This window comes from Crocodylus siamensis, chromosome 3, assembly GCF_052110815.1.
Source record: "Crocodylus siamensis isolate JL-2025a chromosome 3, ASM5211081v1, whole genome shotgun sequence".
Lineage (NCBI taxonomy): Eukaryota > Metazoa > Chordata > Crocodylia > Crocodylidae > Crocodylus > Crocodylus siamensis.
Genome location: NC_143397.1, coordinates 145,178,767 through 145,203,702, shown reverse-complemented (window position 1 = coordinate 145,203,702; position 24,936 = coordinate 145,178,767). Strand labels below are relative to the sequence as shown.

The window sequence follows — 24,936 nt, the reverse complement described above, 5'->3', positions numbered from 1 at the left end:
TAAATTCTGTGGGCAATTTAATTTTGTCTAAGTAGATGTGCTTAACCACATTTTTAAAAGTACCTTAAATGGTATCTTCAAAGACTTGCTTTCTTTCTCTTTTTTCTTAATCTAGCTAAAGTTTTTAAAAAGTTTGAGGTCTAGGTGCCTGTACAAATACAAAGGATAAGTAGACGGACAGAACTTTGCCACTCAAAGGTTGCTTCACAAAACAACTGATTTGATACGTTAAATTACCTTTTCAGTAGACCTCTCTCCCCTACCATAAATGCCTGTCTTGAGATCCTCAATTTGCCTCTTCCTTACGAACCTTTTCATCTTGGCCTGATACTTGTTGATTCTTAACAAATGAGTCACAAAGGTAACATCCACCTCCCAGAGAATGCTCTCCAGGGATCCTATCCTGTTTATACTAAGGGACTGTTATCTTGAGCGCCTCAATTAACCAGAGCTGCTGTGATATCTGCAGGGGAGGGAGATAGGTCTAAACCATTTATGTCTTGCATATCCCTTTATCTGGAAAAGTCAGTCAATTGTACATTGTGCCTAAATTTACTGATGATGGTTTTGTGTGCTCTAGCTATTACTTGGATATCTTTTTCCTTTTTGCTCCATTCACTGGCCATGGCTGAACTGCCTGTTTTATGTCTTGGCAGTAATTAAATTGAACATTTAGTCAAACAACTGAGGGACAAACATGTTTCCATCCAAGTCTCAGCCCAGCCAATGTGTTGGGGACATCTCCTTGACATTTAGCTGGTGTGAATAGTTAGATCCATTTAAAATTGCTGAGTGCTCAGTATAGAAGAGTGTAATGTGTGTGAGGAATTTTCCATTTTTTTACTGAAAGTATAAATCAGCCAGGCTGTGGTTCGAAATTCCAAGTTACCCTTCATACTAAATCTTTGTGACTCAGTTAAATCTTCTGCTTTGTGTTTTCAGTTTTGCCTTTGTTCTTCCTGGCTCTGCCCAGGGCTAGAAAAGAATAATTTGAATTTTCATCCACAGGCTTGTTCAAATGACCTTTCCAGAGTAACTTTCCAGGTCTGAGACTGAGTAAGAATCCCGTCCTTCAGGAGTGCCTCAGAACTTTGACATGAGCTGCCTGGTTTTTTTAGTTTAATTTACTAGTGACATCATTTAAGTGTTTTTTTTCCCCCCAGGATGTTTAGCATGGAACAGGCTAAAATCTATCCTCTTGTAATGCCAAGGAACAGACTAGAAGACCCTCTTGAGATTCTTGTAACCTACATCAAGCTAGAACGGTCACTTAATTGGGATGTGTATATTATAATGAATGTCACTTAGAAAAATACAATAATTTATTAATGAGCAAGTGGACTCTTAAGATTTTAAAGAGAAAAAGCCTTTAGTTGATGACTAACCAGAAAATGTAACTGAATTTTTGTGGCAAGGAATTATTTATAAAAGGTTCAAATAGGAATGACACAAATAACTTCCCCATAGAGTTTCATTTTTTTTTAAATGCAGCAATAACTATTAATTTTGATTCCTTATTGTCGTACATTAAAAAATGAGAACTTGGCATTTTCGTTTTGATTGCAGCAGCATTATCAGATATTGCTTCATTGTCAGACACACCCTTAACTTGAATTAGAAAAAGCTGCTTAATAATCAGTTGTTTGAGAAATTTGAGAGAACACAAATTGTGTATGTATGTTAGAACATAGACTTCTTCAAAGAGATATTGTGAAGCCTGCACAGAGTTCCCTTAACCGAGATTTGCTGACTTTGAAGTATTTTGTGTACCTTTTAACAATTGGTACATTTTTCATATAGTGCAGTGCTCTCCAATCCATAACTCTAAGCATTATGTTACCCACAAGATCCTCCGGTGTTGATTAAGACCACAGGAAATTAGTGTTAAAACTAAGTTCGACAGGCAGAGCAACATAAGAAGTTGCTTGCCATGTGTTACTAGCTCAGTGTCATTGCTTAGCCTTATGGGACAGCAAAGGTTGGGTACTACTGATATAAGGGGCATAGAGAAAACGTTCAGTTGGAGTAGTTTTGAAAGGTGAGGGGGAGCTACTGCTCTAGATGTGCAATAGCTGTTATGCTCTAAATGCTTCATGAGCATGAGCCTGTAGCCATCGGAGAGCTAACTGACCCAATTTCAACCTTTGGATGGGGCAGGACTAGGATTGGAGTGGTATGCTACATTTGTATTGCTATAGGCTTATGTTTTCCCAGCAGAAGCACCCCTGCCCCTGTTGAAACTGCTCCAGGTCAACCTTTTTGTAAGGCAGCCCAACAGATTTACATATTCAGTCATAAAGAGAACGGAGATTTATTTCCAACCAGGGACTGAAGTTGCCTCCAGGGTTTTATTCCTGGGCAGGTCAATATAATGTTCTACTCTAGCATCATACACCTTTCTCTGCCTTACAAATGCATGTACCTTCTCTGTGGTCTTCTTGGTTAGCTGGTCATTTCAGTCTAAGATTGCTCAGCCAATCTCTTGATATTATGGAATTAAATAGTTCCACCTCCCTTCATTTCTTGGAAACAAGGTCTGTGTCAGTACATTTTCTATCTGGAATTTTCCAAATTGCTATTGGAATCAGCCTCTCAAGTCGTCCCCCCCGTCCCCCCCTTTCTGAATACTTTCCTTTTCATTTGTATTGAGTAAGATCTGGAAGAACAAATATCAGGATTTCCATGTAGAGATCAGGCATTGGGGGAATTCTATGTTAATCTGAATGGGCCCAATTCATAGGGGTCCTATGGCTTTTTTGAGACTCAAAGGGCACATCCCCATGAGCAAGAACATGTATTTCCCTGGGAACAAGTACCAGTGGCACACCTTGTGCTGCCATTACTTGTACCTGGGGAGTGCCTGTGCCGTATATACTTTGGTGCATGGCAGATTACCTGGGGGTGAGGGTGGGGAGGTAGAGGAGGCTGGGGCCAGCAACTGTGTTGGCCCCAGCAGCCTTACCTGGGGTCCTGGAGGCCTCGGGGAGCTGCAGCCATGGTGCAGAAAGCCTGGCTGGCAACCAGAGTATGGCTCTGGCAGGCCAGGTTCAGGTTTTGGGCAGTGCATGCTGGTGCCATGTGTGTCACCATGCTTTTTTTTTTTTTGGTGGGGGTGTTTTTTGATTCCAGGACCTCCCAAATTTAAGATACCTCCCTCTGCCACATGCTGCAAAACAGCAATGCAGGGAATGCCTGCATATGTGGTGCCACATATTGCTTGTCCATGCTCATCTGGACGTGACCAAAGTGGCTATAAAAGTACACTGTTGCCTCATCCATTGTAGTGGGCTCTACAGCAAGCATGGAGCTGGCTGTACCTATGCCCTGTACCCCATTTCACTTCCACAGGAGACCTTGGTGTTGGGAGCTCTTGGGCAGAGGTGCAGTCCTGGCTGGATATTCTTCTTCCTCCACTGCCGAACTGGACAGTCAGCTGTCATGATAGGGTAGCCCCCTGGCAGCCTCAAGACAGGTGGGACCCTTCTTCATGTTTTGCATCAGCACAAGAAAGAATTCAGCTGCTGTCCTGATCCAGACCCAAACTCTCGTAAAAGGTACAGACTTAATGCCAACAAGACACCTATTGCTGCAGAAGGTTTATTCAATGTATATTGTACAACACAATCTAACAGTTTATTGAATGAAAGAGAAACATTCGTGTGTAAAGGCTATGAGGTCCAAGTCCCTCCCTTGGCCCAAGTGGTGTAAGGAGCATCCATATAGAACTAGTGCTTCTGATCCATAGTTGGGCATGCTCTCACAATTACACTCTGGCACAAAGGCTGCCATTGTCCTTCAGCTGTGGCTCTGACATTCAGCTAGCTTTTTCTTCAGCACATTTTGCAGGCTAAGCTTGTTTACTTACTTCGGTCAGTGTGGATTCCAGTCTTTCTCCTATAAATTGTTTAACTTGGTCAACATCTTGTGCAATTTACCTTCAGTTTGCAGAGCCACTTTGAAAAATGACTAGAGAGAAATGTCTTAGGTTTATCATTTCCCCAGACCAAGCCAGTGGTCAGATCATGGTTGTCTTAATGCATTGTGGATGTTGGTTTGAAATATTCTGTTTCCTCCGTTGTGTCATGGGCATCTTAAACAACTGTACCAACTTCTGAATGCATTGCAAGGCAGTAACAAAGGCAGAGAAAATTGATTTTTACCATTTCTGGCAATACAGTCAAAGCCTAAATATCATGTTTGGTCCTTATTAGAGTTTGGTAGGAAACAGTTTTATCATCCCACAAGAGCACCTGTTTTCAAATTTTTTTCCCCATTCTGAAACAGGAAAAAAGTCTGCCTGTTGACAGCTCTACTAAACAACCCTCCATTTCCCTCCCCCACTACAACCCCCCCACAACACGCAACCATTATTTCAGGTCAATTGAAACACTCTTGATAATTTAAACATTTTCATTTTTGTGATTTGAATTCTTTTCACTTTTTTTACTACAAATCACTTAAGTGTCAAAATTAAGAATTGTTTCAAGCTGGAAAAATTTCATCTTTAAAATTTTGACAGCTTCAAAACAATTATTTCATTTCGTAGACATTAGGGGCTGGAGGGGATCTCACAAGATCTTCTAGTCCAGCCCTGTGCTGTAGGCAGGAAGTTTGCTGGGGTCAAATGATCGCAGCAAGATATGCATCCAAATGCTTTTGAATGAATCCAGAGTAGGAGTTTGCACCACCTCTGGGGGGAGTCTGTTCCAGACCCTGGACACTCAGAGTGTAAAGGATTTTTTCCTTATGTCCAGTCTAAATCGGCTTTCCAGAAGTTTGTGGCCTTTAGTCCTTGTTATCCCTTGGGGAGCTGATGAACAATGGTTCTCCCAGATCCTGGTGCCCCCTCTTCCTTATATACTTATCGGATGCCATCAAATCCCCCCTTAGCCTTCTCTTCTCCAGGCTGAATAGGCCATTTTGAGACACGGTTTTGTTTGGGTTCTGCAGATAGGCACTTTCTAACACAAACCGTTTTATTGACAATTTCTTGACCATCTCTAGTCTTTTGTTTTCTAGAAGGCAGTGATTCTGTTGTTCAGTCTCCCTACCAATTGCATAGGTATCAAACACAGCAACTTTTAAAAAGCACTATTGCTATTCAGAATCATATTGCTAGCTTCCATTTTCACTTGGTTTGGTTATGTTGTGTGGAGGCTGGCACTGAGTTTTATCCTGAATTGGGCTCAGCAGGAGGCAGAGTACATGGCAAGTTAAGATAATTATGTCAGAGACATAATTAAGCCTTTTCTACAGGAATCCAAACGCAAAGACTTAATTTTTCTTTTCATTTCTTTCCTAGTAAATTATTTTCTTTCTCCCTATTCTCACCACCTGTCTCACATGAGGCATCTTGATAAAAGGCATGCCTTTTTATGAGGAAAGTTGCTGATTTCCTCTGGCGCTGTCTAAATCTGCTTTCATCTCTGGTCAGAAAGGAAGTAAGGTATTTCTTTACACTGGGAATGGGACGCTGTCTCTGTAGCATTTCTAGCTTGGGTGTAACTGAATACCTGAATGTGTGTAAATGTTATAGGCCAAGCATTGGCACCATTTTTATGAACAGTAGGCCAAAATAATGCAGCTTTGTCTGAAGTGGACCAGAACTTCCAGCCTAGCTGCCACTTCTTCCTGCTAGCAAATGTCTGCTGACACAGAATAATGATGCTGATAAGTGGGTTTTGCAGAACAGATGAAATTGTAGGCCAGATTTGGATGGAGGAGCATACCATAGGTTGCCAACCATTAGTTTAGGTTTTTTTTAGGAAAAGGTATGTTTTTTTTGGGCATCTGTAATGCAAGTTGGTGGAATGGTATAGAAATTGGGGCATCTGCACTAATGATTTTCCTTATGGCAGCCAGAAACAGTTTGGAGTTACCACGGTGTTTGGATTAAACACAAAACATTTAGGAGTGTTATTTCAGGCCTAGAAAGGAACACAAGCCACTGTTTGTGTACAGGGTAGTTGCTTGCTATGTGTCACATGTCATTGTACTGTGACAAGTTCTAATTGGACCTGAACTCTTTCTTCATTAACGATTTCTTATTCAAGAATAGTTTAGCGCTGGCATGTAGGTAAAGCAGGACTGAGGAAGATGGAAGGGGATGTTTAAAAAACACAATTTGGGATGTTTAAAAAACACTTTAGTACAACTTTTCGTGAACTGACATTATTTCTGAACTATAACATGCTTTTTAAACCTGGTATATACATAGCTAATAATTAGATTTAAATATTTTCTGAAGAACTATACTTTTTAAAGAATAGTTTAAGTATTTTTTTTCTGTTTGGAAACAAGGGAGTGTTTAAGAATAGTACAGTGTTGACTTTCATAATCTAATGCATACATACTGGTTTTTTTTATCACTCGCTTGCTGAAGTTGGTAGTTTGCATTCACATTAGCAGTTTTTATAATTTGTTTGCTGCAATTTATCCACTTGCAATATTGTTTTTATAACTAACTTTTTGACTCATTGGCATTGCATTTTCTTAAGTCTGTCAACATTTTCTTACATTTGTTATACTTCTCATGGTGCATTAAGCATAGTCTGTAAGCTCTTTGGCAGCTCATGCACCATGAGAAGTATAACAGTGTAAGAAAATGTTGACAGACTTAAGAAAATGCAATGCCCATGAGTCAAAAAGTTAGTTATAAAAACAATATTGCAAGTGGATAAATTGCCACTCCTCCCCCACCACCAGATTTCCCAACCCATGGGGAACCCCACAGGCTGGATGACCCTTGAGAGACAAAACTATCTGGGGCTTTTATTTAGTAAAAACCACTCTATTATAACGTTATCTTTTTTGCACTGTTTCTCCATTGGGGCCCTGCCTCTTCTCTGCAGATCTGGGGATCAATAATTCAGATAAGAGACACTTGAGAAGATCTGCTGAGGTTTCAGTAGCCACAAATAGTGCATGGGCTTGGAACGAAAATGTGTAAAGAGAAGGGAAATGGTCAAGGGGAGGCTCAGGCAGGCTTTGGTCATATAAGTATTTTTATATCTTTCAAGTAGTGTGTGCACATTTATAGATGTACATTTGTATATATGTACACCATCCCGAGTTGTCCTTAACTTTGTTGTTACTAGCTAATTTCTTTGTTACTAGCTAATTTCTTCTGGACATCACAGTGGAAATGGGACTTCCAGAGGGTTTTAAGTGAGGAGTGGATTGCTGTTATAGCTGAAGGGCTATAAAGAACTGCAGAATTAATTTCTGTAATTTGGAGGACTCCATCGGCATTAGGTTGAGCAAGTCAGACTGTGATATTCAAAACAGACAGTACTATAACTGACGCACACAGCCTGATTTGCAACCTCATTATTTACATTCTGAGAGAACTTTCCAGCCAGTAGTGAAAACATGATTAAAATCCAGAAGGAGTTAGATTTTCTCTAGAGGTACTAGTTAAAAGCTGAAAATTATTTTCCTCCTTTTTTCTATGTTTTGGTTCATAAGCTTGAAAACTGGAAAGCAGTTTTAATCCTTTTTCCTTTTTTTTAACCTAAAGCTGTCAGGATTTTTTGGTAGCTTAGGCCCCTGGCAGATGCCACATTTATGGTGGAATTTGCATGTTAAGATGTCATAAATGTCAATGTGCTACATGTTCAGTCAATTTATGGCACCATAAAATGCCAAACCAGCCACACACATGTTGCACGTATGATGTAGAACATTTTTCTGGCTAGTTTGTGTGGCACCTTAAGTTGAACATGGGGCATGCCTCTTCCCCATGCCAGCAATTAGCTGATTATTAGCATGGGGACTGGGGCAGCCCAGGGTCTGGAGCTAGGCCAAGGCAGGCAACCCAAAGATCTGGAAGTGCTGAGTGGCGGGGAAGCTGATTGGTATTCCTGCCCCGCTATCGGCAAGTTCAAAGGCTGCCAAGTGTGTGGCTTTGATGTTGCCAAGTTGGGGGAGCCAGTTGACTTCTCCATCCTGGCACTTACGGACCTGCAGCTTTGAACTTGCTGAGCAAGAGGGACTAGTTGGCTCCTCCCATCTGGCATTTGCAGACCAGTGCACTGGTAGTCACACTTGTGGGGCTGTACTGTGGGCAACTTTCGATTTGCAGTGTTTTACAGAGCCTGGTAACATGATCCTAGGCTCCACATGTGTTACCAACCTGGAAGGGTGCAATTGGGATCTGATCCCTGATACCCAGAATTGTCTGTCCTGCCATGCACGTGTGACATGGTGGGACATGTAATTTTTGGGATCCAGGATTAGATCCCATAGTGCCATTAAATTAACATCTGCCAGGGGCCTTAAGTTCTGGGTGGCTGACCTGAGAGACATTAAATGCTTCACTTTCAGAGAGTGCTGATCAACTGCCCTTTTTGTCAGTCAGGCCTTTTTCAGGTATCTTGAGTTGGGCACCTGAAAACGGAAGTACTTTTCAATTAGGGAATTCTGTATGTGGAGCTTTTTGGTTCTACTGAAGGTGGTGTGTTAGATTGTTATTGCACTATGATTATTCTTCAGTTAAATTCAGTTAATCTTAGATGACTTAAGATCTCAGTGAATCTAATATAAAGGTTAAGTGTTCATGAAGAAATGTATGCTTCAGGGAGTGACAAATCATGAGCGGATATAGGAAAATACCACAACAGGATATTGCAGCTGTTTGTCTTGGGTGGTTTCTTTTCTGCCACAGTGCTGAAGAAGTTAAAAAGTAACTTCTGTCACACAAGTAAAATGAAGACAAAGATATAACATTACCTTCCCACTGCATTAAAAAAAAAGAAGACTTGTAAGACAAACCCACAGGATGCTTTTACAGTTAAGTGTACCAGCATTGCCAGTTATGATGGATATCCGATGCATGCTAATTCTACATAGTCACTTTCACATAGGAGACAGGAAACTAGGATAAGGTGTATGAGTAACAGAGAAAGTGTGTAGATAGATTGATTCTTTGAAAGTGGGTTAAACAGTTGAGAGAAGAATTCTAGCTCAGGGTTTGGAAAAATTCACCTGTCTGTGATAGGCAGGAAGCTCCAGTGAGTGGGAGGGCCTATGTCATGACATGTATGTATTAATTTATTTGAATAATACATTTTCCAATTTATAAACTGTTTTATGTTTTTGTCTTTTGGAATTTAGAACAGGGCAGCCTCAGAGCGCTGCTTCCTCCACTCATAGCTCTGGCATGTGCTTGCAGAAGGAATTTAACAAACTCAGGTTAATTTTAAAGCTATTGTTTGGAATTGTGAAAGCCTTGCTGAAACTGCCAATGCTTATGCAAGTTTTGTATTGCAGCTTTTTGGGAAATCTCAAATTAGCACTGGAGAAATGAGCTGGAGCTCTTCATAATGACCTCTCAGAACAAGACCTCAAAAATCTGGCAGAAATCTTGACATCCTTGTACTCATTGCATATGTAGGTTCAGGCTCCATATTATCTCCAGACTTAGCTGGTGGTTTTTCTGCATCCTACTTCATATCTACTTGTAAGCAGGTTTGTGTGCCTGCTGCCATGCAAATATGCTTTGACACCTTAGGGGTCAAAAGACCACAAGTGAGCTTGGGAGTCTGCAGCCTTGTTGTCTAGCTTTAGTCCCTTGCAAGTCCCTCAATCAGGCCCTATATTACAGAATGATACTCTTTGGTCCAAACAAATAAGCGCATAAAGCAAACCTTGAGCCTTTCTCCAGGCCTCGGGGGATGACGCTTCATCTCTTTCCCTTCTTAGAGCCAAGCTCTGCTTAGTTTCATTCAACTTCTTGCCCCCAAACTGGTTTTTCCCCCAGCTCAAGTTCTTTGCTGCTTCTCCTTTCCGGCTTTTAAGTGTCAGCTAACTATCTCCATCTGGGCTTCTGCCCCTGGGATGTGTGCCTCCCTTAAAGGGCCAGACCTTCCTCTTATACTACCCCTGTGCAAGGTTTCTGTCTGAGATGAGGCATCTTGTATATTTTTAATGGCTTAATGAATTTTATATTTAGAGTATTTCTGAATCAGTCTTTAAAATCATTTGTAAACCATTTCTTAAAATGTCTGGCCTTCTGCAAACAATTTTGATTGGGTTTTTTTAGAGGAAAAAGTCTATTCAGGCAGTGAAGAGGGTAGGAAGGACTGAGATTTACCAGCGTTTATCCTTTCAGATGAAAGGAATGATTATGTAGGCTATGCCCACTAGATTGGAATAATGTTATATTAATTGCATAAAAGGACATTGTTTTAAAACACACGACAAAGATGTACTACCCAAAAAATATGAGGTGACGTGATTGTGGTTTGCTCAATTTTGGAGTACTTTATTTCAAGTACTTGAAATGAGGCAGAAAGTAGGGGGCAAAGTGGCACCTTCAGGACTAATTTGTTCTGACAGATGTGAGCTTTTGCAGGCACAGTAGACTGGCAGCAGAGTCTCCTATGAGCTACAAGGGGTCATGCCTCTATGAACCAGTGCCATCCTGTTCTACCTTCTGCCTGGCTTCAGACTAATGCAACTAATAAGCTCTGGTACTTGAAATTTTTCTGAAATTTTTTATGAAGTGCCTACCTCTGAAAACCTCTTTCTCTCAAAGTATCTGAAATTTGAGAAGCCAAAAATCAAAATCTCAAAATTAGTGGTTGCTTTTGAAAAACAGCACTTGCACTTAAGTTAAAGCCATATACCATAGTAGAAGGCTGCTATGTCTTCTTCTGTTAATGCTAATATCATTAACTGAGTGCATGATAATACACTTAACCTTTAAAATGAGTTCTAATCAGCTATTTTTAAAAGTTCTTTCCCTGGTGCTTAATTAAGAGTCTTTTTTTTTTCTGATTCATGTACTATGTTGGCCAAAGTTTTAAACAAGAACTTAAAACTGGGCTCAATAATTCATATTTACCAGCATTGCCAAGTGTGAGAGAGGGATCTCTTTTATTTTCTTTTTCTTTCTTCAAAGGGCTTTCAGGAATACTGTGCTTAAATTTTGTCAGTGGTGACAAATTCATCAATTCAGACTCCCATTTTCTTTTGGTTTATAATGTTCTTTTGCAGACTTGGTACTAACATTTGTTTCCTTACTGATATTTGTTTTTCTGTATTATAGTGGTTGGCTGGTATTGCACATACAAGAGTGAGCATTGCTGTATTAGTAATGATTGTTTATTTTAAAGAGCATCAAGCTATTTGTTATAGGAAGCACAATAAAAATAGTATTGTGTAGACTTTGCAAACTGATGCAGTAGGGGCATAACTTTCAGGTTGCCAATCTAGACTCCAGTTAAGGGATAGGACCATTGATGGCATGTCGTTAAAGTTAGGTACATCTCTGAATTGGTTTTTTCATGATATTGCTTTAACAATCCTGCATTTCTTACATGCATCTACAATTGAATCCTGGAACATTTAATCAGTTATGACTATAGAGATATGTCCCAATGGGTGTGAGACTGGAATGTGCTTATTCATTTCTGAAATATGGCAGTGTAAGCTATGTCCTTGTTATGAATGGCAGTCAAACATTAAAAGATGTTAGACTTTCTGTATTCAGTACTATTGGCTAAAATAAGAGCTTAATGCTGAACAAATATTACAAAGCTCTTTTGAATCACTTTTATGCATTGTTACTTATAGTTATTTACAAAGAAAATCCTAAGAAAACAGAAACCGTAGTATAATCCTCTGGAGACTGTGGGTTTAGATATCCACCTTCTCCAATGTTTATCTGACTGTCAGTCCAGTCTGGTAAATGCAGCTGCTGGAGAAGTTAAAGGAGTTTCCATCTGCCTGTCTTGTGCCTTGAAAATTGAAGCCAGCTCTAGCCTGACCAAATGTGTTTAAGGTTTGCACCAAGTGCTTGGATACATACTTCCTTCTCATTTACTGAGCACTTGCCTAGCTTGTGTTCTTGTAGCAGTGTGGCAATGGAGGAACAGGATGTAGCCTGGGGCGGGCAGTTATTTTGGGTGGAGAGCCACTTACTGAATGTAGGGCTGCTTACATGCAAGCCATTGAGGGCTGCATGACGGGCAGCCAGGGACAGAAAAATATTAATTTTCTAAACCTTTTTAGGGGTCCCATGGGCCGGATAGAATGGCTTGGTGGGCTGCATCCGGCCCGTGGGCCACATTTTGCCCACCCCTGGTGTAGCCAGTATTCTTGAGGAGTCAGAGAAGCTAATGGTTGTTTGGTCTATTGGCATCTTTCCACATGATGAATGTGTCCAATCAGGTGTGATATTTCCTAGCCAAAGTCTGTTTTATGAAAAATAGCTAGGTTTAATTTTGGCCTGTTTAATTTTATGACCGAATTTTGTGAGTTGTAGAATCCTGTGGGTTGGAGTACAACCTGTGGTCCTGTGTCCTCCTTTTGACTACTTGGCAAGGAAGGAGGTGGCCCTGTAGCAGTTTTTTCTACCATGCAAAAGTCCTTGAGGCTCTGTGGGATTTTTGGGAAGGTTAATGAAGGGAAGAGGCAGGGACCTTTCTGTGCTGTATCCCTGTGCAGAAAGAATCCTTTGACTTTCACAACCCGTGAGGAGTTGCATCTTGTAACCACTTTAGCTTGCCAAGTCTTGTCTATGCTACCACTGAGCAATAATAGGGGAGCGCAAGTTCCCTTGAGTGGAGGAAACTTCACAGTGGCTGTTAGCAGTATGTGTGGTTCTTGCCTCTGGGTCCTGAGGATTCACAAGGTTGTGAGGTAGTATCTCCTTTTAAGCTTTGTGCCCCTTCTCTTTGAACAGATAACTCACAGGAAATGCCACAAAGTAACCCCCAGTTTTTTTCTAACTGCTTCCTGGTGGTGGTAGGGCAATTGGGAGTTCTGGAGCAGGCTTTCCTGGTGTACTGATTGAAAGTAATTGGCCTTAATATAATCTTAATTTAACTCTCTGACTCAGCTTCACTAAAAATTATTGTTTACCATGTTGTGTAAGGAATGGTGGTCTCAGCAGTCATTGATTCTTAATGATCCTTAGGGCATTTCTAGAAGTTTCAGGACTTCTTTAAACTGCAGTAAAGAAAATAAAATTAGGATTACCATAAATGATTTTTTGGTTTGAGATGCTAGTCATGGGTACTCATCAAGCTTTAAAATTAACAACATGGAGAAATGACTACCCAGGGGTACGATAAAAGCTTCACTGTTCTACTTCATCTTATCCCTCCTGATTTAAACAGGGTCAAATCTAGTCAGTTTATTTTAGTAGAAGGCTGTAAGGAGGTGCTCAGCCCGAGACGGCTTCAAGTAGTCAGCAGTTAAGAGTCTGCCTGGCTAGAAGGCTGGCACCAGCTGCAACTGTTGAGGGAATTAGGGTAGAGCCACAAAAGAGCTTAAAAGCTCCAGGAGCAGCATGGAAATGAGGAGAAGGGAGGAGGTGTGATACTTAGGGAGCTGTGCTTCACCTGTGTTACTCCTCCCAGGGTCTGGGAAAAGACCACAGGTTGTGGGTTTTGTTTATTTATGTGTTGTTTGCACACTTGCTTGTTCGTTGTTTTTCTTTTATTGTGGAGAAGAGGTTGCCCTGGTAAAATAAACAGTCTGTAAACCTGACCACAAAGCTAATTGGTCTCAGCCAGCAAGATGGGCAAGTGACTTGCTTAGACACCTTCTGCAGTAATGCAGAGAGTGATTTTAGCAAAGGTGGTAGCTCTCTTCCTTCTCAATCAGTAGAGGAGCAGTGCCCCAGCATGAGGATTAGGGTGCAGAAGATGTCATTGTACAGCTGATCTGTAAGATCAAGGTTCCAGCCATTAAAAGTCCTATAGCACTTTTTGGAAAACTAGGTATATTGGTCCATATTCTCCTGATGAAAATTGCACTTGACAATTACATTTTAGGTTAGGTTTTCCTTTTGGTTTTCATTAACATTTTTCACTTCCTGTCCTGCCCTTGCCCTTGCAAAATTGCTCACATACATTTGTCATGTTCCAGCAGAGGAAGTGGAAGCATTTAACAATGTGTGAAATTAATAATTGTAAAGTACTTTTCTGGATGAAAGATGCTATTTGCATTGCCTTGATATTGCTGTTACAGTTTGGTCAAGTAATGTACATCTTAAAAGCATTGTGAGGACTTGATTAGAAAACCTTTGCATTTAAGGCTTTAAAAAGAATCCAACAGTACCAACTTCTCCTGGCTATATCCACTAGACACAAATTCTGTCATGGTGTGTTTCTAGCACTGTTTATTGAGAGAGTTTTAATGACTGAATTATAGATACTAGAACTTCATTGCTCATAACTCCTTAAACATCTGTGCAACATACAGGTCTCAGCATAAGACTTGATGACAGCAAAACAAAACAATGTATGTATCAAAGCTGGACATTAGCTTAATCGGCCATTAAAGATAAAGCTGTGGCCTTGTATTATTTTTAACTTAGCATTAAGTTGCAGACTACATCTATTCAGTGTTTTTTCCTTTTTAAATTTCCGATGACTAAGGATTTAAATCAATCGCTATAGTCACATGTCCTGCTCTTGATTATTTGTCTCATAGCTTCATAGAAGTAATCCAGAAAGAACATCTGCTTTGATTTTTGGAGTCTAAATCACAGAAGGCTATTTGACTCTATAAGTAGGAAAACAGCAGAATTTATCCATGAAAAACATCATCACAAGCCAAAATACTGTCAGTTCTGTATGTTCCACTTTACTGCCTCTATATTCACGATGTAACAAAAAGGTAGTATTTTCAGAAGACTGTGTTCGCTTAACCATAAATATTTTAAACTAATCAAAGCAGTTTCATATATTTTTCTTTTTTTCCCCTGTGAGAGCATTTTCAAAGGTCCGATTTTCATCTTTCTGCCTCCCCACTGGCACTAAGGTGTCATAAAACATGCATTTAGAGAACTGATTTTTCACAAGATAATAGTAGCTAAGGTTTGATTTTTTTCTAAGTAGTGTATTACACCAGTTCAAATTAATTAATTAATTTCTTCTCTGTTTTATGATGCTTTAAATGTCCTGATGTAAGCAGCTGTAGTATCTTACAGATATAAAATCACCTACAATTTTTTCTTTCATGTTGTTATTCATGCACATTTTTGGAGATGTATTCTGTGTATGAAGACAAGCTGTGTTGCTCCCATCAGTGCACAGTGGCTGGTCAGAGGGTGTTCTGGGATTCACGGGAGCTTCATGTTAAAATTCTACTACCTGTCAGAGAGGAGAGGTGTGACAAGTGGGAACTCCCTGACCAGCACCCACCTGTCTTTGGGCATGCCTCCTACCTATTTGCCTACCACACCTTGATCAAAGATGGTTATGTTGGTAATTGGGCGGGAGGCTGCCCTTTGAGGGCCCTGATGTTGGAGGGCCAGAATACACGCTCCGACCATCTCTACATGTGTCCCATGCCTCGCAGATATTGCTCACAGTTGTGCTAAGCTCCAGCCTGAGGCCAGGCCCAACTCATTACAGTATTGTCTCTCTTTCATTCTGCCATGCTTGGGCGATACTTATACCACCTCCCTGTTATATGGCCTCTCACGCTCCACCGGCTCTCACCCAGTTGCTTTTATTCTGCCCTTCCCAGGCCTCACTTGTACTGCCCCTTCTGTCTTGGGGACCACATTTACCCTGCCCTCACTTGGAAAGTCCTCAGGTTTGCTATTCTTCACTCCCCAGCCAGCATGCAGATGGCCCTTTGGGCATCTCCCGCTACCCTCATCCGAGTGAGTGCTGGGCAGTTCGCAAAATGCTGTGCTGACTCTGCCCCTGCTCTTATAGCCAAGTAACTCCCCCAGTTGCTCTTCATCAAGGGACATGCCCCCTGTTCTCCTCATGGCTCCTCTGCTGTCCTCCAGTTGGCCTCCAGCCCACCTGTGGCCTCAGGCACCTAAAGGCTTAACTGGACCTAAGCTAGGCCCCCATGCTAGCAGGGCCCCCACTCAAGCCCTTGCCCACAGGGCCCCAACTCATGCCCTTCACTCACTGGGCTTCACAACCGCCACTCTCTACTCTGTCCCATACTCTGGGGTCTGGGGTCAAACACTCCCGTAGACTCGGGTGCCGCTCGTTGGCATACCTGGCCCACAACTCACCCCCTCTCTCAGGGCCTCAACCGCTCCTTTTACGGGGTTTTCCACCCCTTCAGGCTCAGGTGCTTCTCAAAAGCTTATCTGTCCTCCACTACTCCCCTTCGGGGTCTTACACCTCAGTGGGCTCAGGTGTCCCATATGGACATCCCTGACCGCACTGCTCCCTCCATTGTTAACACTGTAACCCATCTGGTGGTGGGGTCAGGGTTTTAGGCACCCCAGCCTGCTTTATACTGGGATGGTCCTCGAATCTGGCATTTGCTGGCCCTGCCTTGCCACAGGCAGGCACACCAGGCCTCCCTGTCTCAGTAGGGTCCAGTTTTAGGTCATGTCCAGGACCAATGAGGCCTCCTCCTTCCCCATAGCCTCAGCCTCACCTCTGAGCTGTTCTCAGAGCAGCACCTCTTCCAGGAGATGTTGCTTTCTTGGTGGCTGGCAGCACACTGCTGCCTCCAACCCTGCTGGCCTGGGACTTAAAATGCCGCTCATCAAGGCTGAGCTGCACCTGCCTGCTACCTGATCCAGATCTTGGTGGCAGTGCACTTGAAGTGCTCTGACACCCACCTTCCCTCTTACGATGTTTAGCAGGGAAGGCTTTTCCCTGCTGTTCCCAAAAACAGGTCCCCCCAGAGCCTGTGATAGCCCTGAAGTAGTGAGCATTGCACTGGCACTCTGCCACCTACCTTCCCCCTAAAACTGACTCCTTGGGGTGTCTCCAGGCTGCCTTCCATACAGGCACTCCTCCAGCCTGTTGCAGTCTACACTCCATGGTGAGTACCCCACTGGTGCTTCGCTACAAGAGGGATGTGGGGATTTCCCTGCTATTGGAGAGCTTGCCTTCTCTGAATAGAGTGAAGGGATGTCTGCCAGAGAATATTTGCCCTTAGGGTTCATAAAAATACTTTGCAGTAGCACAATGCTTCACCATTGGGATGGAAATAAGGTTCCAGTAAGTGTCAGGTATCTTCAAGAAATTCCTTTTAAGAATACCCACCCTTTGGTTCTGATTCTGTACTCACACACACAATGTTTCAGATATCACAGTTAGGACATTGTGCAGCACTGTAAAAAGACCCAGGTTGGTTTTTAGAATCAAAGTAGAAATATTTCTAGCCATGCTAACATTTAATGCATTTGCTTGCTAAGTGGTAGCCTTGGTTATGTTTATAAGAAATACTTTTTAAATGGGCAAAACAACAGAATTACAATTCCTTGTACAGTACCCATCCCTATTGGATAGAAACTTAGCTCTGGTTAGTGGGAAGAGTTAAAGGGGGGCACAGGGCCTTAACTGAGCACCACTGGAATTTGAGTTAAGAATGAACTTTTGCTAATGTTAGTCATTATCATTTTTCCTAACACTTTTTTGATCACTAAGAACATCTACTTGGTATTCTGTGTGAAACTCGTGGATTCAAGTGCTAGTTCCAGCTAACAGGTATTACCATCATAGCAAGCTCCTGAAATGGGGCCATTCATTAGACATCTTGAAGCACAGGCTAACCTCTCATCCCTAAGACTGAGGCACGCTGGTAGGGTTGCTGCTATCCTACATGCAGTGTGCCTAGTAGCTAAAACAGGCATTTAGAGTCTGATCCTCAGATCTGGCTGAACTTTGTTCAGCACAGGACCAGAGGGAAGTCAATGCCACGTTTGCATTCCTGTAACCTATGGCCACCCCAGCCCCTTAGTGGTGGTAGAGCAGACTGTTGCTGAATGCTGAATCCCTTTCAGATAGCCAGGGTTAGCCAAAGCACAGCTGTGCCTCCGTGTATGACTTGTTTTTTTGCATGGGATTTGTAGTGCTGAAGACCCATTCTCTTTCCAAATGAGTGGCTGTTTATTGATGCAGTTTCATCTACAGTTTCCTATCACCATTGTATCAATTTTGTCACCCACAAAAAGTAATCCAAACAAACCAAGTTAACGAGAATTTTGCCTGAATAAGGGCTCTCTGATGAGGACAGCAGAATATATTTCCGTTTTGAGGTTGGAGAAAATTACACAGTCAATCTGCTCCATCTTTCTAGACATCAGAAATTGAGGTCAGTTATGCAGCAAATTTAAGGGAGAAAAATACCTAGTAAAGGAAAAGCAAGGCATTTTGTGGGCAGTGTAGACTGCAGGATATTTATCCCTGATGTTTAACTGAAAAGAAAATGATGATGCTTAACAGTCTTAGAATAATGCCTAGACATTATTCTGACTCCTACATGTGACCAGGAAAGATTATTTGAAAGGTGAAAATTCTAGGATTATTCCAAAAGAACTCTTCGTGAAGTGGAGAAGTATTGTAATGCTGTGTCCTGTAAAAGGGAGTAATAAGTACTGTGTCCTATGGAAAGCAGTCACCAGAACTATTTGCAGTGATTTATTGGCAGGGTGAAGCCAGGGTTTACCTCTTAAATTTTCTGTTTCCTGTTCCAAGTACTTCCCAGCCAGGAAAAGTGTGTTCCATCTTCTCCTCTGTGGTATGCACATTTTCCAGCGACACTACAACATGCTACTGACCTCTTTCTGGAGATGCAGGACTCCTTTGTGGCTTTCCTTCTGTTTTAGGAATTTGAAGGGAAATTTATGGTAGGTTCCCATCATCATATACAATGTAGTATTTTTGGCACCAAGGGAAGGCTGTCAGGGCTGACTCTGGCCCTCCTGGTGCCAGCCTGGTATTGCAAGTCCAAGTCTAGTGTCAGTTCTTTGTGGAGGGAACACCTGCCCATTTTTTTTAAGGGCCAAAAAAAAAAAAAGGGTTCTCATCAGCATGTCTGCCCCATATGAGCCATGTATTTTATAGTCATGCTCAGCGTCTGCTGCACTTAATTAGCTTCATAGCTGGTTTCCATTACTCAGCATGTGCTTTTGGTAGCAGTTTAATGATAGCCAGTGTATTTAATGAGGTTTCCTTGCTCTGTGGCTACTGTTGATGGGGAAAAGAGTTCTCCACCAGTATTCCCATTAGTGCCACCCTTCGTTAGTTGTGGGGTTGGGGGCGTCTTAGCTGCTTCCTTTTGCCGAGTGCCTTACTGCCACCCTTCCTGGCTGCCTTCATCAGCCGACTAATGAAACTATGGCACTGATACGGATGTACCTTCTGCATATCAGTGCAGCATACTGTGAGGAGATAATGTTAACATGGCTTAAAAGTTGGGTAATGGGAACTGAGGGAAGGTGGTGTCTTTCTGATGCCTGTACTGGCAGCATACCTTCTGCTTTCCTACTTTATTACCAGTATGTCTTATTCATCAGACCATTAGCTAAATACAAAATATATTTAATTTCTTTTGCATTGGAAGGCTAAAAGAGCAAAATGAAAAATATCTGTAGGAAATATTGAATGGGCAGCTTAAAGGAGAGGTATTTAATATACAAATAATGATAGGTTTGAAGGGGAAGGGATCAGTTTGCAGATAATTATTTTCCTATCATAGGCACACTTATCTGGGAACCATTTATCCAAACCAACATTCAGAAGTCCCTGATAGAATGTGTTGTTAGCAACAGTAAACAATCTGAACCAAGGGCAGGGTTGCTTTTATGCCAATTGGGCAGTGCTAACATCCCAGATACCATGGATCCATGATACCTTTGGGGAAGAAGGAGTGATTCTGCCCTCTTCTGTGATCCAGGACTGCATGCACACAAATCATATTGTATAATGTTATTTGAATCTTAGTCAGATGGTGAATTTGGAAGCTGAAGGACAATATTTTCTCTTTATAGCACAAATATTTAACGTCTTCAAATATTGCACGTTAAGCAAAAACAAAACAAAGCAAAATGTCCCAAAGAATACCTGTGGTATGTAACATAAATCAACTATTTGTACCTGTGTGTAAAAAGTACCTGGCATTTATGTGATAAATCATCACACCTGACGCACCTTTGATAGTGTCTCATTGTTTTCTTCTCTCTCTGTCCCTGAGTTTGCCCAATGAAGAACATTGACACCAATTTCTGTTTAATACTGAATTCAGCTTTTCTAGAGAATTACATTATCACAATTTTAAAGTGTCATATTTTACCACTGCTTGATTAGAGTGAGAGCAAACAGCATTCCCTCAGCATTATAGCTTCTAATGGGGCCTAATACTTGTTTCAAGATCTAGAAGGTCTTGTGATGAGTCTTCTTGAATTTGTCACAACTTTAAGTTTGGAAAAGATTTGTGGATAAATTTTTGGCATTTTGAACTTGGCTCATTTGGGCTTGGGGAATGATGTATGGCAGTGTTGAGTGCCCCAGCTCCATAGTGCCTCTGAAAATTAGTCTTTTGGCAAGTAAGGCTGTAATAACTTCTGTGATCAGACTCCTGTACTTACCTGGAACACCCTTGAAATGAGAGAACCGCTTGTGCTGGGCTCAGGGTTTTGGCGAGGCAGATGGATACAAGCAATAATCCTAATAGATGTTGAAAATGCTCTCTGAGAATACTAATTAAAATATTTTTCCTGCGTTTCTGTAACAGGTAGAATCTGTGGAGGCCTGGTTGAAAAGTTTTAGCATTAATCATTTAGAGTGATTTCTGTTATTCACCTTTTGTCTTCATTTTCAAATAAAGTTTTCTTTCCAGAACTTAAGCTGATGAAAACTTTTACACTAAAAGATGTGACATATTCCATGTTTGCATACACAGTCTTAATGTTGTTCATGGGTTTTCTCTAACAACATTACAAAATGCTCGTTGTTGTGTTTTTTACCATGGGACATTGAGAGCCACTGCTTGTATTTAAGGAGTCAGAATATGTACCATTCCAGAGGCAGAAGAAAAAAGTGGTACAAGCTTAAACTATGTACATTGGTTTCTTTTGTGAGACATAACCTGGAAAGAACAGATTTTAGATAGCCATACCATTTATGATAACTAAGTAAAACAGCTTATTTTGGCTGGGGTAACTCTATAAAGTGGAAAAGAATGAAGAGGAAAGGGTGTTGGAAAACTGCTCCAGAACACAACCTGATCAAGTGAGAAGTGAGAGGATATTAATAGGGTGGGGTTAAGTGTACCCACTCAGCTAGTGAAGATGCAGTCTCCTCCTAGTGTTAAGACACAGGGCACTGACAGAAGTGACATTTTGTCATGCGATTGGCCTCCTGAAGTGCTTTATAGCTGTGCCCTGACAGAAGAGCATGACTGCAAAGTGCTTTAAAAATGCCCAGTTGGGGGGCAGTCTGAACCCTCAGTTGAAGGTCCTCACTAACTTTTGTCAGTCCCTGCTGGAGACTATCTGTTAGGTTGTGGGGACTGTAGTAACTCATGGTGCCTCGTGTAAAGTACTGTGAGTTACAACAGGAAGCTGCACATCTGTCAGTGCCCACTGTGCCATGTACACTTAGAAAATAAAGTTTAATTTGCAAAAGATATCTTGTGTCCTGATCTCTTTTTCTTCTTTTTTTTTTACTGGAGTGCTTTCTCATTTACTTTCAAAATGACTTTCAGGGAAGCTGATATTTTTGTGTGCATGCCCCCCCCTCCCCCCCCGCAACTACTTGCTTGCTGACCTTTCTTTTCCGGAACTATGAAGTAAGTATCTTTAAATCGTTAGCCCTTAAATTAGATTTATAACTTTAATGGCATGTTGTAACCATGGTGCTGCAAGCTACTGTTAATTTAATTCACGGCAACAAATTTAAATGAAAATTAGGATTCCATGATTGGTGTTTGCTATCTAAATAGGGTTTGTAACTTTGTATGTAGAAGTTGACTTGAAGTATTGAAAGTAGAATGAAATATTGGGCTACAGCTAGTTTTGCTGGTCCAGTCCAGTGCAAAGGGCCACAGCACAGGTAGGTCTGCTTCCTGAAAAGCAGCTTGGGGAAGGAATTGTGTCTCGGGACATAGCTGTGTAAAGCCAAATGAAAGTGTGATTGCAGCATTTGTAGCCGTACACACGTTCACCTTAATTTGGCAGTGAAAATGAATGGGGCACAGGCTTCAGCCTCGGTTGCTAACCTGAATACAACCCCTTTTGGGAATCTGGGTATGTTTGCTGCTTGCTAGCCTTTGTTGGAAGTGTGTGCCACCATTTCTTCTGTGCTATTTCTAAGCCTTACACTAGAATAAGGGGGAGAATAGTCCCGAGTGCCCCACTGTCATGAGGGGAGGGAGGCAGCCCTGTGCAGGTCAGTGTACAGAAACAACAGCACCTGGGTCTTGGCCTCCCCGGTACAGGTAAGAATAACAACTGTTCTTCCCATTCCCTGCCCTTCAGCATTCCTAAAGCACACAGACACACCTCAAGGTACAGGGAGGGTTTTCCAGGGCAAAACTTATTTCTTTGGCTTGGCCCGGCCCAGCCTGGCAGTCTCCAACTGGGAACTGCATACCCACAGCAAGCTCTGAGTCGAGAGAACCACAGTAAGACATTGCCCCTTGCCCCCAGAAATATAGCAGGGTAGCCCTTATGCAGTCCCATGTGCCCTGGTGTTGCTCTGTACCTAAGCTATCTGTTCCAGGTGCCCACAGTTATGGCCAAACCTGGAGTTCCAGCTTTGCTGCCCCTAGGATGCTATGGGTAGCGTTGCCTCAGAGCCAGCTTGTGGGGACATCTCATCCCACTGCCCCATGGAATCACCCAGGCCCTGACAGTGCGACTGGGGGCATCCCCACTAAGACAGTTCCTATTCAAGGGTCTGCCTAGCTGGGGGGCAGCTGGCTGTTCTAGGGGACCCCAGTATCACCTCTTAGGCAGTTTCTGTCATATAGTTGCTCAAGGATGCCAGACTTCCTGTCAGTGTTATGGGTTTTGAAGTGCTACCTCACAAGGTCCTGCAGGTGCCAAAGTGCTGCTCCATCCTTGGGCATGGAGGGACCAGCTGGTACAGCACCCTGTCATTTGGGCAGGCCCCTGCCTTTTCTGTCCCATGGGGAGTGTGAGCCCTGAAGCTGTCCTTGAGCATATGGCAAACCCATCACTGAAAGTATCTTGGGACTGCCTCACAAGGTGCCTCAACTAAGACTGTTGCAGAGTAAAGACACCTGTTGCTACCATGAGCAGCTACTGTATGTGGCATGTGAGCCCCAGGCACTCAGTGGAATGGATGCAGGGGGCTCAAACTTCTGGCTGCACAGAATAGAGAGGCAGCAGGGTGTTTCTTGAAGAAGAGATGTCACTGCCAAAAGCCAAGTTAAAACTTCGCTGGCCCTGCAGCTGCTGCTAAATTAAGGATTTTGGATCCTTGCCTGCCATATGAAACTGCAGTGGTTGCCAGACCAGGGAAGGGTTAACCTGGATCTTGCTGGTAATACCTCTCAGCAGTGTCCTGCTACTTCTCTGCTCTGCACACCTGGGACTTTAACCCCTCTCTTGCTGTTCTGGCACCCCAGGCTGTAAAATCTATTAGACACCCTTTGGGGATGGGGATCGCATTGTTTCTTGTTCTGTATAGGAGCATTAGATGAGCCACTTAACTTGCGGCATGCCTCCCGAAAAGATTGGCCACCGCTGTCCTAAGCATTTCAGTAACCAAGAGGTCATAGGATTTCCGAGTTAGATGATTTACAGCTTAGTGTAATTCTAAAATCCATGGCTGTTGCTGAAATGTAGCTGTGTATGTAGGTTCTTGCTCAATCTCAAATGAACTGCTGCCAGAGAGCTAAAAATGACTGCTCAAGAAAAAAGGCCTCAGCAACATTAAGGTGGAATTAATCTTGCCTCTGGTATTCTCTGTGTGTCAGTGCCCTGCTCATCTCTGTAATACCTGAGCACCTTAGAGATTTGATGTATTTTATTTTTTAAGGTTCTGTGGCTTTGATGAGGCTATTGAGGGAAAGGGCAGTGGAAAAAGCCAGGTTTGTGTTGTTCTGTATGCTGAGGCCCTGTCTGTTCTGGTAGTGATTTCTGGTATTGGCCTCATGTCCTGCACATACCTGCTCTCTTTGTAATGATTTGCCAGGCTGTGGGCAGTATGTAGTTATGCTGCCTTAGGAGCCAGGACAATGCTGCAGAGTCACGATTCCCACATTATTCCAGTGGGTCACGGTAGGATTCACTATACCCAGCCTGATGACTACTGGGAGCTGAGTAGAAGTGTGAGAAACAGTGAGGTTGCTCCTAGTCCTGTATGGGAGCATTAGATGAGCCCCACAGTGGCTCAGAGGATTTGATCCTTTGGTCAGGCAGAGTTCCCAGTCCAAAGGAAGTAAAATCAACCATGCATACTACTTTTTCTGTCTAGTTCCACTCTGTTGTTGTATAGATGAGTTGTCTCCTGAATCTCAAGGAGTAGTTGAGATCCTCACTAATGAAGCCTGCAGTCAGATTGGATTCCATGTTTCATTCTTGGTTTCTTTTTTTCAGGTCAATTTTGTAGCCTGTCAGCTGTTTGCCCTACTGGCTGCCTTTTGGTTTCGCATCTATTTGAGCCCCAGTCATGCCAGTTCTGTTGTTCGTCATGCATTTGCCACTCTGTTTGGAATATACTTTGCTGTTTTCTGTTTTGGATGGTGAGTACTCAGTTTTCAGATAGACTAAAACTTAGCTAGAAATTATGTTTTACTTTATTTGTATTTAGTCTTAATCTTTGTTTCCTGCAGGTTTGGTGAGGGAAACCTATCCAACCAGATCCCCAGAACAAAATAAAATGTTTGTGGAAAATGTTTGTAGATGTATATTTGTTTTATGAATGCCATGGTATTAAAGGGAAACCTAAATTCCTGCAAAGACATAAAAAACTGGTCAACTTTGACAAGATATATCCAGTCCTGGGTTTGATTTGTTTTGAGAAGCAACATTTTAATCCCAAACAGGTTGATAAATCTCTTTCAAAAGTTCTCTTCTATTTTAAATAAGAACACTGTAAAGCAGCATTGTGAAGTCTATCTTTACTGACTCTGTGTAAATGGATTTATCATTTAAGACCTGGCTTGACAAAGCTCTGGGTGGAATGATTCAGTTGGGAATGGTTCTGCTTTGAGCTGGGGGTTGGACTAGATGACCTCCTGAGG

At 42.1% G+C, this 24,936-nt stretch overlaps 1 protein-coding gene across 8 annotated transcripts in view; it reads left to right on the top strand.

The window, feature by feature from the left end:
- Nucleotides 1-24,936, top strand: part of MBOAT1 (membrane bound glycerophospholipid O-acyltransferase 1) — a 162,062-nt gene that overhangs the window by 3,936 nt on the left and 133,190 nt on the right. For all 8 annotated transcript variants that reach the window (XR_016441360.1, XM_090039414.1, XM_090039413.1 and 5 more), the window contains exon 2: nucleotides 24,290-24,435. Coding sequence is in view for 7 of the 8 variants with exons in the window: in XM_090039414.1 (XP_089895540.1) it covers nucleotides 24,290-24,435 (146 nt within the window). In the remaining variant the exon portion in view is untranslated. The remainder of the gene's footprint in view (nucleotides 1-24,289; nucleotides 24,436-24,936) is intronic.